This window comes from Pholis gunnellus (genome assembly GCF_910591455.1).
Source record: "Pholis gunnellus genome assembly, chromosome: 7".
NCBI lineage: Eukaryota > Metazoa > Chordata > Actinopteri > Perciformes > Pholidae > Pholis > Pholis gunnellus.
In genome coordinates this window covers 11142812-11157144 of record NC_136533.1, presented here as the reverse complement: position 1 = coordinate 11157144, position 14333 = coordinate 11142812, and the positions used below count along the sequence as shown (strand labels likewise).

At 41.8% G+C, this 14333-nt stretch overlaps 1 protein-coding gene across 1 annotated transcript in view; it reads right to left on the bottom strand.

The window, feature by feature from the left end:
* megf11 (multiple EGF-like-domains 11) overlaps positions 1-12025 on the bottom strand; it is a gene marked incomplete at both ends in the record, with an annotated part of 49190 nt that extends 37165 nt beyond the window's left edge. Inside the window, 5 exons of the mRNA XM_079163635.1 lie at positions 5438-5458; positions 5629-5721; positions 9977-10077; positions 10511-10612; positions 11919-12025. Coding sequence (XP_079019761.1) covers positions 5438-5458; positions 5629-5721; positions 9977-10077; positions 10511-10612; positions 11919-12025 — 424 coding nt within the window. The remainder of the gene's footprint in view (positions 1-5437; positions 5459-5628; positions 5722-9976; positions 10078-10510; positions 10613-11918) is intronic.
* Positions 12026-14333: the final 2308 nt, after the last annotated feature.

Genomic DNA, 14333 nt, shown 5'->3' with positions numbered 1-14333 from the left:
AAAAACATACAAATCAAAAAGCCTAATTTTGATGACAGTTATGTTTGAATGTCACCACGCTAGATAGCTAACATTTCCTCGGATGCAGTGACACAAAATGAGCGAAATGACAACTAATCACTGGCAGGCAGTGATAAAGAGATTATATATGTTGGTTATTACATTTGACAGAGGCGCAACACATATTTACAACAAGTTTGTTTTTTGTCATCTTTTTGGGAAGGGGTTTCTCCTAGAAATTCTAAACAATCAGAATTGGGCCTTGAGATAGAAACCGTTGAGAACGCCTGCTCTACAAGGCAACTTTACCTTGTGATCTTAAATGTAGGAATGACTTTATTTTATTTATATATGCAAACATGGAGAAACAAGTGTGTTTCAGAGTTTGCACAGCAGTATTTATGCGGTTTACAATGAGTGGAAGATATCTCATTACGCTAAACTACTGTAACCACAGTTATTTGGTCAATTTGAAGGGTATTGTGTGTTTTGGGAGATACCATCTAAAATCTTCCCAAAACAGCATTTTGATGAAGTAACCAGTAACTCTTTGTCAGTTGGTTCAGTCGGTTACGTAACAATTACATCTAGCATTTAGTGGGTGTAAATGTTTAATGGCAAATGGTAAAAAAAATGTTTTGTGGTGAAACCAATTTTTATTTAATAATGCATAAGGCTGCGTCCAGACAATCGTTAACCCTGCATTTAAAAAATAAAAATAAAAACAGCATCCTTCTCATTCATCCCATGACACAGGGTGCTAACACAGGGCTCTGGAAAAAACAACACAAAAGTTGTCCAAAAAAAATGAAGCCTGGCTCAACTTTTGCAAACAGCAGTTTGCCAGATGTCATCACACAGCTGTTCAAATACGTGGAAGCGCATGTTCTTGCTAATTACTTTGCACCCTGAATGCCGTATTTCTACTCTTTCTAACTCAAAGTTGTTGCGATCGAAGATGAATCACTTGGTGCCATAATAACTTTCCAGATTTGTAAAACCAGCTGTCTCAGACTTTAAATCGCTGTGTAGAGTTTTGACGTCTGAAAAGCCTTTGAAATCCTGGATTTGTTACGAGGTTACTCAACCTGGACTCCCTGGATTGTATTCGAGTGTCTCACCAGTATATTAAAAAACACACAACCACCAAAGCAGCCCCTTACGTAGTATTAATGCAGGACAGTTTTGGGACTAAAGATTTACACTAATAAACATGTAATAACTTGGGTTAAGTTTCAATTAAAAAAACTCTGGTGCAACCAGCTTTAGTTCATCAGTACGATAAAAAGCCAGAAATGAGGTGATATCTCAATGAGAATGAACTCGTATAAACTGACTGCAACACTACCGGGAGCCCAGTGTATACAAAAACAAAGCTCTGTCAACACAGGAGGGCTTCATGGATAAACACGCACACACACACGTAACCGTGTTCCACGAGGCACTATAGATCAGTCCGTCTTCTGTCCCCGCGAGAAATACAGTTGCCTGAGCGCTTTGATCTATCAAAATGAATCAGACAGGCGGCATCGACTGTTACATGCAACAAGGAACCTCTTTCAGAATGATAGTTAGAATATTTATAGTTCTCCCAAAATGTCTCCTTTTACATGGTTGTATAATGAGGAATTCAATTGATTTAGACTTCTTTTTTTTTTTAAGTTGGTGTGGAGATCAAACCTCACTTTTTTCAGTTTTTTGTTGATATGGGGCCATCAGCTCAAAGAAAAGCGACGTGTTGCCTTTCTGCACATTCAATGGCACACACAGATAAACACACACACACATTGAGTTCTCTATATGTACGATTAATGAAGAGAGAAGTGTTGAGAGAAAAGTACAGAGACGTTTCGAGGGATGAGTGTAGCCACAGTAAATCTGTGTGTGCGCATCTCTGTCCCAGTGAGTGTAATTCACAGTCTCTTGGTCTTTGACAGCGATGCATGTCAATGTCCTGCTGCTGTGGGATTGGAGAGGAACCATCTGGCTCAGATGCACTTCTGATCATAACGCGTAAATTCTGTCGACGGGTGCCAGAGGGAGTCCTCACAAGGGTGTTTTTCAAGCCAAAATACTTCCACAGTTATGGTCTGGTTAGTCTTTCATATCACGTCCCCGCTGGTTGGAAAAAATGTAATCTGCAAATAAATAAGTTAATGAAGCTAAAGGAAATATCTGCCATCCCTGCTTGACCCAGCCCAATGAGTTCAATATCTAATGAAACCAATCACCGATTTAAAGCCTTAATAATGAATAATCCTACCGTTTTAGTTGACAATTAACATAAAATAAGTAGCAGTAGCCCCCTCTGTCTGGTGCAATATACCATAAACAAGTATTCATAGGCCACATTCATCAATTAACCATGTGTATAGCCCCCCGCAGCAGTGGCTGCCTTACCATTTGAATACATTAGGGAGGAATATGTTACCTCATGGACCACGGCTGACCAACCACATTAGATTTGACTATTAAGTGTGATAGATTTCTTCTTAAAACACAAAAGATGCTTTGTGGTTAACAAAGCTAAACTACTCCTTCGACTTATCAGACACTTATCTTGGTAGCATTGATTTTTACAATCTCTACACAAGAATGTAAACAATTCCACCACAACAAGGAAAAGCTAAATCCAAGAAGAAGGAGAAGCTCCGTACACTAAAAGCTCCATATTTATGCATATTTCATCTCCCTCGGCACTTTGGAACATATCATTATCCGATTGATGCACATGAAATCAATGATAGTGCTTCATTGCACCTAATATTTTACAAGTGATGGCAGTCACAGCTAAATATACCTTGTACATTTAATGTCTATCTTTATCATTCTCTTTATTTGAAAGGTGTTATTACTGTAGCATATAGGGACCCTGTGTGACACTCATCAAGAGGGATTAAATCACAAGTGTTGAAATGTAGACAGCGATGGAGGCAGAGAGAGAGGTCATTTCTCTGCAATTTTAGAAAAGGAAAGTCTACTTTTAAACCCAAGAAACTTTATAGTTTTCATTCAATAAACTCATGATATTCTACAAAGATTTGATTTCCCATTTCATCTCATATTGCTCCGTTGTTTTTACAGCAATTTACTATATTTGTTGCAGACTACACCCAATAATAGAACACTTTGGCAAAGCCTAGCACTATACTTCAGTAAACTAAAATGACTAAAGACATACTGTTCAGTCCCATAAGCAGAGCTGCATCTATCTGAATTGCCTTTGCAAAAATGGCTGCTTTATTGAGTCTTCTTTTTTTTTATTTACATTGTTTTTTAAGACGAACCCTACTGACAGAACAAAGTATACACAGTGGCACTAAGAAGACAAACAGGGCATTTCAATATAAAAACAGAAGAAGGCAAAGCAACAGCACACAAGCACAACAGAGAAAAACAAACAAAGCAAACATGAACAGGTACATGTCACCACATTAATGCCCTGGGCTGTTCAATGAAACAGTAAAAAAAAAAAAAATCAATTCAATGACATGTGATCAGAGAAACACGTTCAAGACCACGTTCCACAAACACAACACACAGGCATTAGAGGAATCACACCACCCAACAACAACAATTAATCATTCATCACTCTATTGGGAAAACACAACCTCAACTCAGAATGCTCCAAATCCACGTGTGATAGATGTAGAACTAGACAACATTCGCAAACAACAGTCAGCGGCAAACATTGTGTATTGCCGTTTTTATCAGTGGTCCACATCTACCAGTGTGTCCTTGAGATGAGTCTAAGACACCCCAGGACTTCAGGCGGGTCACAGGGCAGGCCTGGTCTCAGTGGGACCTTTGCCTCAGGCAGGGAAGAGGATGAAATGTTTTATGGCTACAGCAGGTGGACACCAGCAGGTGAGAAACAGGGGAGATCTCTCTTCAGCCTTTGCTACCGCACTCAACACAGCGTACTCTCCCACCTTTTTCGCCTTCTCTTTTCTGGCCGCAAACAGTCCGACTCTTTATTTTCACCACCTGACCCATATACAAAACCGCTTCCTGGTGGGTGCTGCTCCAGAAATGAGGTCCAAGCCTTTGATGTAGCTCCAGATCACTGGCTGAAAGGCTGTCACTTCGGCTTTAGGCCGCTCAGCATCCCACGGTGCTCTTCATCTCTCAAGCCTGCGCTACACACTTTTTCATCACATTCACACATCATGTGACCGGCTCACTTTGCCTTATCACCAGCTACCGAATCAGGGGATTGACTTTTATGTGAACATAAATACCTCAAGTCAAACATAATAGCGGTAAAATAAACAGCAAATAAACCACGGCAATGATTGTGTTGGAACTGAATAAATGTCATTTGTGTGCTTTTCAGCCCACCTGACCAATAATATGACGGCTGCATCCACTAACACGAGGACTACTGACGCTCACATCCCCTACCTGAGCTGTGAAAGTAAAATTTACCGTGAAAGACAAAAAAAGCCACGCTGAACCATTTACATGAAGGAAAAAGAGGGCAGATTTAATTTAAAAATTGGCACGCATTCCTCATTTCTACAGATGAAAGCTCGTAAATGAAAAAGCCTGGAATCATGCCTGGTATGGAAATCTAAAGTTATGAATAATGCCTCTGTCTCAATCATCAAGTCTGTTTTAATAAGGTGGATTAGCCCAGCACCTGCAGGCTGAAAGGCACACACGGCTGCACTCCTAACCAACCAAGAGTGGGACAAGAGTCCCTGGGGGCCCTGAACCTCACATCCTCCCCGTTGGACCCTCACCAGTCTGTAGGAGTGAGCAGCAGCAAACAGCTCAGACTCGTCATCATGAATCCACCTCCACCGGGCCGCCGCTGCCGCAGCCAGAGCAGCTGATTTACACACAGTTGCTAATCAGGGAATGGCTCTCCTGCTAATGAAAACTCATAGATCTATACAATAACAGTGATGATATGATTTTAGCCCCCATTAATCATTCCTAAATATGCAATGGGCAATAACAGTTAAATGCTACTGGGAGCAGACCGCTGAAGTTAAGAATTTGGGGTCAGAAATGTTGACTGGGTCGCTGACCTCCTGTATGCACATTCACTATTTCTCTGCAGACATAAATATCAGAAAGGAGTAAATAAATTATTTCCCCCTCTCTGGCCTCGGTGACGCCTTTCCAGCATTTAGCTGATTGCAGGATGGATATGCCCGAACTCCACCCTCCCATCCCGCTTGGAGAGCAGCTCTGGGAGCTGGGAGGAAACCCCAGTAAACAGAAAGGCCAGCACAATGGTTTGTTTCAGCTTGGCATTGATCCATCATTCCAGTGAACAAGTCGTAGGCACCAGTCTAATCATGATTAAGACCATAACAGAGAGCTCGGCAGACACAGGGGGGGGATGCAACCATCCATCCATCCGTTATATTCATCAAGCAAATCACTTCCACTTCCAGCAAAGGAAAATGAATTCATTGTGACTTACCTCTTCCACTGGCTGTGTTTGCTAAGAAGAGAGGATACAAAGCTGAGCAGCTTTGAGATAGACGTACATTGAGGCAAAAACAGTTGGAAGGATTCACAGTAAATTCTTTCGGACTAACTGGCTGTGAACGCCATTCAGGAATAAATGAGTCTAAGTGACTAATTGTGGGTTTAGGAGTAAAGTGCACTCACCACTAGAGCAGTCCAGTCCGCCCCATCCAGGCTCACACTGGCATGTATCAGGAGATACACAGCGACCATGGACACACTCTTCTGTACACAGAGCTGAGACACACAGAGACATTTTCTCATCAGTGTATAATTGAGTTACCACACACACACACACACACACACACACATAAGCAGAGTGTAAAAACATCATTAAACCACCAATAAACAGCATAATGAAAACCACCAAGATAACAGCTGAAAGAAAATGGCACATAAAATTGAACACTCAATATCTCCCCAATACCATCAGGGGACTAAATCTTAGCCATGGCACTCATATTCTACATCCATCTGCACTACTTGACGCTGGGCCCAACGATTTCTTCGGAGATTCAGTCCTTGGTTAGCATCTCCGTTTATCACATAGCTTTACTTTCCACAATGAGCTGTTATCAGAAGGCTGAGCAATGAAAGAACAAGCTGTAAATCCTCTCTAATTTGATCAGCCGGTGCTTTGTCATATAGTGATGCTTTAATGTTGCAGGTCCAGGCACCTCAGTGTTTACTAAGTGTGCAGTTTTCTTGATCATTCATATTGAGCAACACGGCACCCGATTGATTGGGTCGGCATTAGTATTCCTGGGAGCGTGTTCACACGAGTTGGAGGTTTGGTTCAGCTGGATAATAAAGTGACCTACATGGATGGGTTTTTTTTTGCCACAGTGCCAGTTTTTTGTGTTAAGCCAAGAAGTAAAAGTATCACAAAAATAGGCACTTAGTATGAATAAATCTGTGGCAGCCAAGGTCATCTGGCCAGCAGGGTTAAGACAGACAGGCTCTTATCTGAGGAATGAGACAGTCAGGCCAAAACGACGAGAGAGAAACCCCGCCTGATGGGAATCAGCAGTCCACTAACGGCCTGTGGAGGGATGATACACAATCCAAGGGCAGAAGAACAGTCAGACCGTCGCCTTAACTGATCAACACTTCATCCAAGCAATGCTTCTTTTGTTCTGTATTTATTCTTGTTTTATGATCAAAAGTGAGAAAAGGGCAGCAGGAAAGCATCTGACATACGCCCTGGGGTGCTTTTGCAGTTCTGTGTGGACCACTATGGCACTCATCCTGCAGGCAAAGAGGTCAGTAGAGAGCTGGCTGCAGGCCTGAACAGTGCTACTATAGATTATCACTCAATCAGGTTTCGATTAGGATCCGCCGCCAGCGGGAGAGATGCAGCGGGAGAGAGGAGAAAGAGGAGTGAATCCCAAACACCCACAAGCCGGTGCTAATCGCAGAAACGCTCCCAAGGCAAAAATGGTAAACCACAGATTGAAAGATAATTTAGGACAGATTTCTGAGCATCAGTACTCTGGTAGAAAACCGTCTAATTACAGTAAGCCAGCGAAAAGAAAAGGGATCGGAGCTTGAATGTTTTATGCTGACGAAGGTGTGAGTTCGACTACCTGTAATCAATGAGTCCACAGTATGCAGAGTATTCAAAAGAGAAGAGGAGGCAAATTCAATGTCACCACGATGAGTTGATTTCGTTTACTTTCAATCAGCAAATTCTGATCAGCGAGAACAGGGAAATGCAAATGTGTCACATCCTTTCTATAAAAAAAGAAATATGGAAATGAAGTTTTGAATATGGGAGAAAGGATAAAGCGCACCCTTCTCCTGAGATCTGAACCAGTGTTCTGAAGGGATGGCATAATAAAGTAGGAGGAGGTAGGTCTTTCATTTTAATTGAAATTCATGAATCACTCTGCTTAACTCATGTCTAAGGAATCTGTTGGAAAATTGAGTCTTTCATCTAGATAAAAGGCTAATCTAACTCATTATGCAGAGGTGTTATCAGAACAGGGAACAATGGAGCTAATTGGTGATTGTCATTCGGTGTTAATAAATTCTATATTTTTGACCAAACCACAATCTTTTAAAATGTCTGATGAAATGGATTTTATTATTCCCTATGTGCGTTATTCTCCCTGTTTTTGGAGAGTTTTGCTGCAGTAAGGGAAAAAAGACCCACCAGCGAAAGTCTGTGTTTGTGATTTTTGTAGTAGAGTTTTGTAGTACACTAGTGGGGAAAATGGTGCACTAAATGTGGAACATTATGATGAAGCTGATGGATAAATCAATCTCAAAGATATGCCTACAGAACATATCAAACAACTCCCTCCAAAGCTTCTTCCTCATGCCTCTATCTAGCACAGAGAGGATTCATTTTAAAAACAGTCTTTGATGCATTAAAAAAATGCAACAAAGCCAAAAATGAACATGAAATCAAAGGCACAGAATCCCTTTCTGGAGAAAAATCTCATCATCTTCCCAAACCCGATTAATTCTGCCGCCTAAATCATTTTTAGAATTACACTGCATCACTGGACAGGCAAGAGTCATGCAGAAGTCATCTGACCTAAATGCACCGCAGGAAGAGGGACTCATAACCCTGCAGAGCCTGTGAGCCTCTGAAGATATTACGAGCTGTTGTCATTAGCGAGTTCCCCTCATGCACAACTGTAATAATCATGCTTATTAGGAGGGAAATGGGTTCCTCACTTTCTCTACATAGACTGGTTACAGACTAAGGTAATGACTTACGCCAGATCAAAAGGTCACAAAATTAATAGAGACCTTCTCGTCGAAAACTTCAAGCACTAATTACCAAGAAACGGATTCAAGTTCAACATATCGCCGGGAGAAAATTAGACAATGACTTCCGGAAACAGAGTGAAGCAAAACAACAAACTAGAGAAAAAACATCCTTAAAGATAATGTTAGAAGTACTCGCCTGGTGTGCGTTTATGTGATAATTTTGGTTCATTCAAGGTCTTCACATCCTCAGAGTCATTTAGATGTCTCTCATTGGAGCTAAGTGTTGATGTGGTGCCATATGACAAAAAACAAAGCAGGCAGGATTAAGAGGCAAACACTGTTGAAGTATTTTGGCCTTTTAATGAAATAGACTTCATGAAGAAAGCTACAGTAAACTAACAATACACAAGGGGGGGGTATTTTACTTTCAGTAAACAACAAAGTGTCCTGAAATAGACGACTTGAGTTAATTTTGGGTCGATTTGCTCTCCAATGCACACTTTTGTCACTCTATGCAAAAAAGCTCGGGGAGTACAAATCTCTTAATCCTTGTAGTGAGAGTGCTAGGATTAAAAGGGGTGGAACAGTTTGCAAAGGCAGCAGAAAGCAAAACTGCCCTCTCGGCCCCTATCAACTCAGTCTCCCCACTTCACCTGAAAGAGTGTTAAAGGGGAGGGCAGCTGTTTTCACTCAGAGTCTGACATAATATCAAAATAAAAACCTTTTGTTAATACAGTGGGGAGGCCAGATATGAGAGTGCCGCCTCCTCGGTTTGTAGATTCACCTGGTAAACACCCTGAAAAGACTGTAAATGACCAAGTAGCTCCATTGTCAGTCAAATGGTTAATGAATACATTATTGATCAATCTGCGCTTCCCTTCTCAAGACCCCCAGATAATCACACCAGCTCTTTTTCTTTGCTGGCTGGCTTCCCGGCGCTCTGCTGCCCTGAGGCCAGTAAAGTCGAGACAAGGACAAGCCTGGCTGTGGTCAGAGAACGTACCCACACGGCTGCAGTCACTGTGTCAGTAACTCCCTCATGTTGCAAATGGTCTAGGAAAATATTAAAAAGTGATTCAAATCTTACTTAAAGGGAATAAAACATTAGCTAAGGCGAGAATATCAAAAACGTAACTCTCAGAAGCTATATGTTCTGTCTTTATTTGGCCAACATGCAAAAATATTCAGTTTGATGTGAGTGAATAAAAATAGAAATCAATGACCATTAATGAAGCCATAAAAACGACAGGGAAGGGTTGTTATCAGCACATTGCTACAGTCCAATTTTCACGGCTTCTGCTCTTTTTATGTTATTGAATTCCAGGGTGGTTTTATGGCGGGTGCTATACCCACTCAGTCTGTAACCAGGACCCTGCTGGCTCGTTAATTTTTCTCATTGTTATACAACTTCAATTAAATTACTCTTATTGGAAGGGCAAAGCAGAGAGCCGACTACTGTGCCTTCATATTAAATCATGCTCAATCACCTTAAGCTGAGTAAATACACATGAATGGTGGCATGCTAACAGAGGAGGTTGTGGTGGCGTGTTATTGGTTGTTCATGATAAAGAGGACCAGACTGGAGTCGGGGGGGGGGGGGCGACAGAGGCGGAAGGCCGATGTTGGCCTGGCGGGGAGTAGTGGCTTTATCGGCAAGCCACCCACAGTAACAATCAATCCTAATATTTACTCCTGTTCTCTAAAAGCCCAGCAGACATAACCTGAAATGTCATCATCAAAGGAGATTTTTTTTTGTTAAGAGGATACTCACGAACACACAAGTCTCCGCTCTCAAAGTAACCAGGGCAACACTGCGAGCGGCGCCTATACATGGTCCTCACTCCCCGCCGGTAAGCCGTCTTATAGCTGATCCTGGAGAAAACACACAGAGACAGCTACGTGACGTAAAAAATGACTCTTTCTGAAGGGCACGGAACATGTAGCAGGTAAAAGTAACACGATTCTTTTGTTGTTATTGGCAAGTTTTTAAAGTATGAGGAGGAAAAAAGAGAATTAAAAGACATTGGAATTTTGTATAAAACACCTGCTACATAAAAGCCAATATTTGGGAGGTGACTGTGTACTTATTTAGTTGGATGCCCACTATAAACCTTAATGGAGTAATTAAAACATTTACTGTGAGATGATTATAGTCAGAATGCCTCTGAGCACTTCACTGTCAGCCACATTAACAAGGACAATTGCCGGGCCTTCAATGACTGGGCTCTGATTTTGGGGGACAGTAGAGGGTGAGTCACACATTAAACAAATATGGGGACAAATAAGGAGGCTCCTCCAAACGTACCTGTGCCTTGTGCATTTAAACCAGTTGAGGATGTCTGTGCATCTGGTGTAGTAGATCTGGTCAAATGGGTGAGCGTAGGATTCCTGAACAGTCACAGCGTAGCTAAAAGACAGAAATGTAAAGACACCAGTAGTAGAAAGTTAGACTGTATACCTACTAATAACAATTGTGAGAAAATGTTACTATATTTGACTATTTCCATTTTACGCTACTTTATACTTGAGCTCCACTACACTTTATACTCTCCTACATTTATGAGACAACTAGCCTTGGAAGGCCCAAAGAAGTAAAAGTATCCAATATTTCACAAAAAAACTAAGAATATTACAAAAAATAAATAATGTGTGAAGCAGAATTTAGTTTTTACTTCTTTCACCGTATGGAGCATCTCGAGTCAGATCTGTCATGTCTTTCTTTGGGGCCTTTCTTTGGGGCCTGACCCTTAGGTTGAGAACCACTGGACTAAACTGTTAAACTGTAACGTGGTTACTCAACCTCGACCAGCTATAAGAGTCAAATTCTGCTTTGGAGACATTTTTCTACAGAACAATTACGTTCTTAATTTAAGTACAATTTAATGATAATACTTAGATTACCTTGACTTAAGGGGTATTTGTACATTGGTGTACTGGTACTTTTACTTTACTAAAGGATCTGAATACTTGCTGCAATCACCGTAAACGTTCCTGGGAACATAGATTTTCATGCTCCTTGGAGATGTTTGGAGAGAAAAAAAACAATAACAGCACACAGGTCCTGTCAATGGACACAGTCCCAATCAAAGTAATACAATGACTTTGATATTAAAGAAAGGACTTGAAAGGAGCTTTTAGGCGATTCATGTTAGTGTTATATGCAGCCGGAGGCAGTCTGAGGATATTTCGGGACCTCAAAGCCACGAACACAACCCACTTAGGGAATTCATTTCAATGCCAACAAGGTGGAACCACGATCCCTAAGTACACTCACCTTGGTCAGGCAATAATTCAGATCATATATCTTCACAGCTTCCTTTCCTCCCCTTTGCATCGAGGACAGAAATTATTCCTGCTTATTTCTCATAAATGACACTGCCCAGCACAACTAATAATTATTCAGGCTCCATGGCTGTCGTGATTGATTGGGATGAGAGTACACTGATCAATTTGCCTGCGTATTTCATTTGAAGCTGCAACTCCTCCCATCTCTCAGAGCTTGGCGACATGAGCTGTGTGAGATCGATATACTGCTGTATAGATTTGGGAATAGATCTGGAACTTTAGTTAAGAGCGCTTGTAGCAGGTACATCGGAAAAGTTCCAAGATCGACAACGTCAGTGCTGGAAGCATGCGCTGCTTAACTACAGCAGGTTCTCTTTCAAATCTAAAATTCAATGTACTGTGGTAAACATTATGCGGATAATGCTCACCTCTCCCAGTGGCTGCAGACATTGGGGTCGTCCGGGTTCAGGCTCCATACATTAGTGGTTAAGCCCAGAACAAGCAGCAGGCACGGCAGGGCAACAGATGACCCCATTCTTCACTCTGAGAGGGGGACAGGGGAGGAAAGATAGATGGCTGCGCTTTAACTTGGATCCGTTTTCAAATAAGAACCTTTTGGTGGTACATCTCCAGTCATCTAGTAGTTTTAAGTTAAGATCATCAAAACACATGCCTATTCTTGTTTAAGGGAATAGCTTGAATGTTTTAGAAATACATTTAGATAGAAACCACTCTCATGTCTGTACGGTAAATATGAAGCTAAAGCCAGCAGCCGGTTAGCTTAGGTTAACGTAAATGCTGGAGCGTGAAAATGGAAACCGAATGTGAAATGATTAAAGTTCAAAGAGAAAAAACATGGTCAACACCAAGACCGGACACCACCGTGGTAAAGACCTGTCAATCACAAGGTAGCCACGCCCTAAACCATACCCTGCTTTATGGTCTATTTTACCCTTACTGGGACTGTCAGTTAGTAAATTTACATGATGCTGTATTGAGGAAGAGTAAAAATGAACAATTGTAATCTTAAAATCAGGTCTACAATGTTTAATTAATTAAGTACAGTCGTTTTCATCATAGACTTATACAATCAGTCCTCTAAAACGCATTTTTGCAACAAGAGGAGTCGCCCCCTGCTGGCAATCAGAATGACCGCAAGTTTAAGGCACTTCCACATTGGCTTCACCTTTCAGACCAGGAGGTTGCCGCCTGGTACCAACTGAGGCAAAGGTGCAACCAAGTGAGTTGAACTTCTCCTGTGGCTTCATAAATGTACAGAGATGAGAGTTCCTGATGAGGTCCAAGAGCGGTGAGGGGCCGAGCTGTAGATAAACATGCACACGGATCGTGCGTACGTTGCTAGCTGGCTTCTGACTAACGCCTGTACAGTTATTACATTGGAGTGAAAATGTAATTTGCGTGAATGATGCAAGGCAAATTGTATCACTTTCTGAATACACAGTTAAAAAGGTACTGGCAAGTGGATTTTGTTACCTTTGCACAGAGCCAAGCTACTAAGTGTATTTCCCAAAAATGCCGAACTATTCCTTTAAAGTAATTTTCAAGCTAGGATTGTTACAATACATGCCTATTCTTATGCTTAAGAATTGCTCCTGTGCTTCTCTCTTTCAGTAAGACCTTCAAAATGTACGTGCTCTACTCTGTGAGCGGCTGCAGAGATGAAACGTCTGTTTGACAGTGACGGAGATGCTGATTTGTTTAGCGCAGCAGGTTATTTCATTAGACCTGTACAGAGGAAGAGTCTATATGATCAACGGGCATGCATGACAGTGATGGATTCACCTCACGAGCAGGTCATACCATAGCACATCGCTACCGGAGATAAAAGGATGTGAGACACATGTATGACTAACACACAACATATCTCATACTTTAGATTAATGCCTGGATGCCAACAGCAGTAACATTAATGATTGTTATCTATGCTGATGTGTCTCGGGAATCTGAACTTTATGTGGCCTCACGGGAAAATAAAAACTCACACATCGTTGTGTCATAAACAACAAATACAGGAGGAATAAATACTAGGAAACTGTATCTTTGTATGGCTCAATGTATGGTGATCACACAAGATGGTGCGTTTACATTAGGCTGTGTGCCCTGCATGTGCTTCGTTGTGTTATAGGGGATGTGTTCGATATTTCTGAGCGACTGTATCCAATAACACAAGCATTCACATGTTCAGCTAAACTTCTGCATTGATAGCTGCATGTAGTTCACTCACATGCGACAGAAAATCAATCAGACCTCCACTTCCTCTAAGTAGCAGTTCATTTGAACAGGCAGAGGTTAAATTCATGTTCATTTCCGCAACAGGATGATTAATCAACATGCACACATGTTAAAGGGCTTCAGCTGCTTTTAAATGTAGCCCCTCCTCTGAAACACTCCTGTTAAATACTACAGGGACCCTGCTTGATTGACGAGAAAGCTTTCATTCCTCCTGCGATTGGACCACCACCCTCAGTCGTTTCTCTGAATGGCTCTGGGCGAGTGGAAATACCTCAACACATTTTGCAAACCTCACAAGCTCTCAGTCACAAGCCTGCTGCGGGAGGCCGAGAGGTGAGAAAACTAAGATTATCCTGAATATGTGGCGAGGTAGCCAGTACAAGCAGCCAGAGGCACTTGGCCTTAAGCTCACCTAATCCTGCAGCCTGTGGTCTTTGGGTGGTTTTTTTTGGTGGATGCTGAGGGGGCTCTGGAAGCACAAAGTGACAGAAGTGCCGCTGTGCCCCGACACACACACACACACACACACACACACTCGCTGGGAGAGGTGATGACAGGTTGCAGATCTGTGGGAGAAAAGAAAAATAATG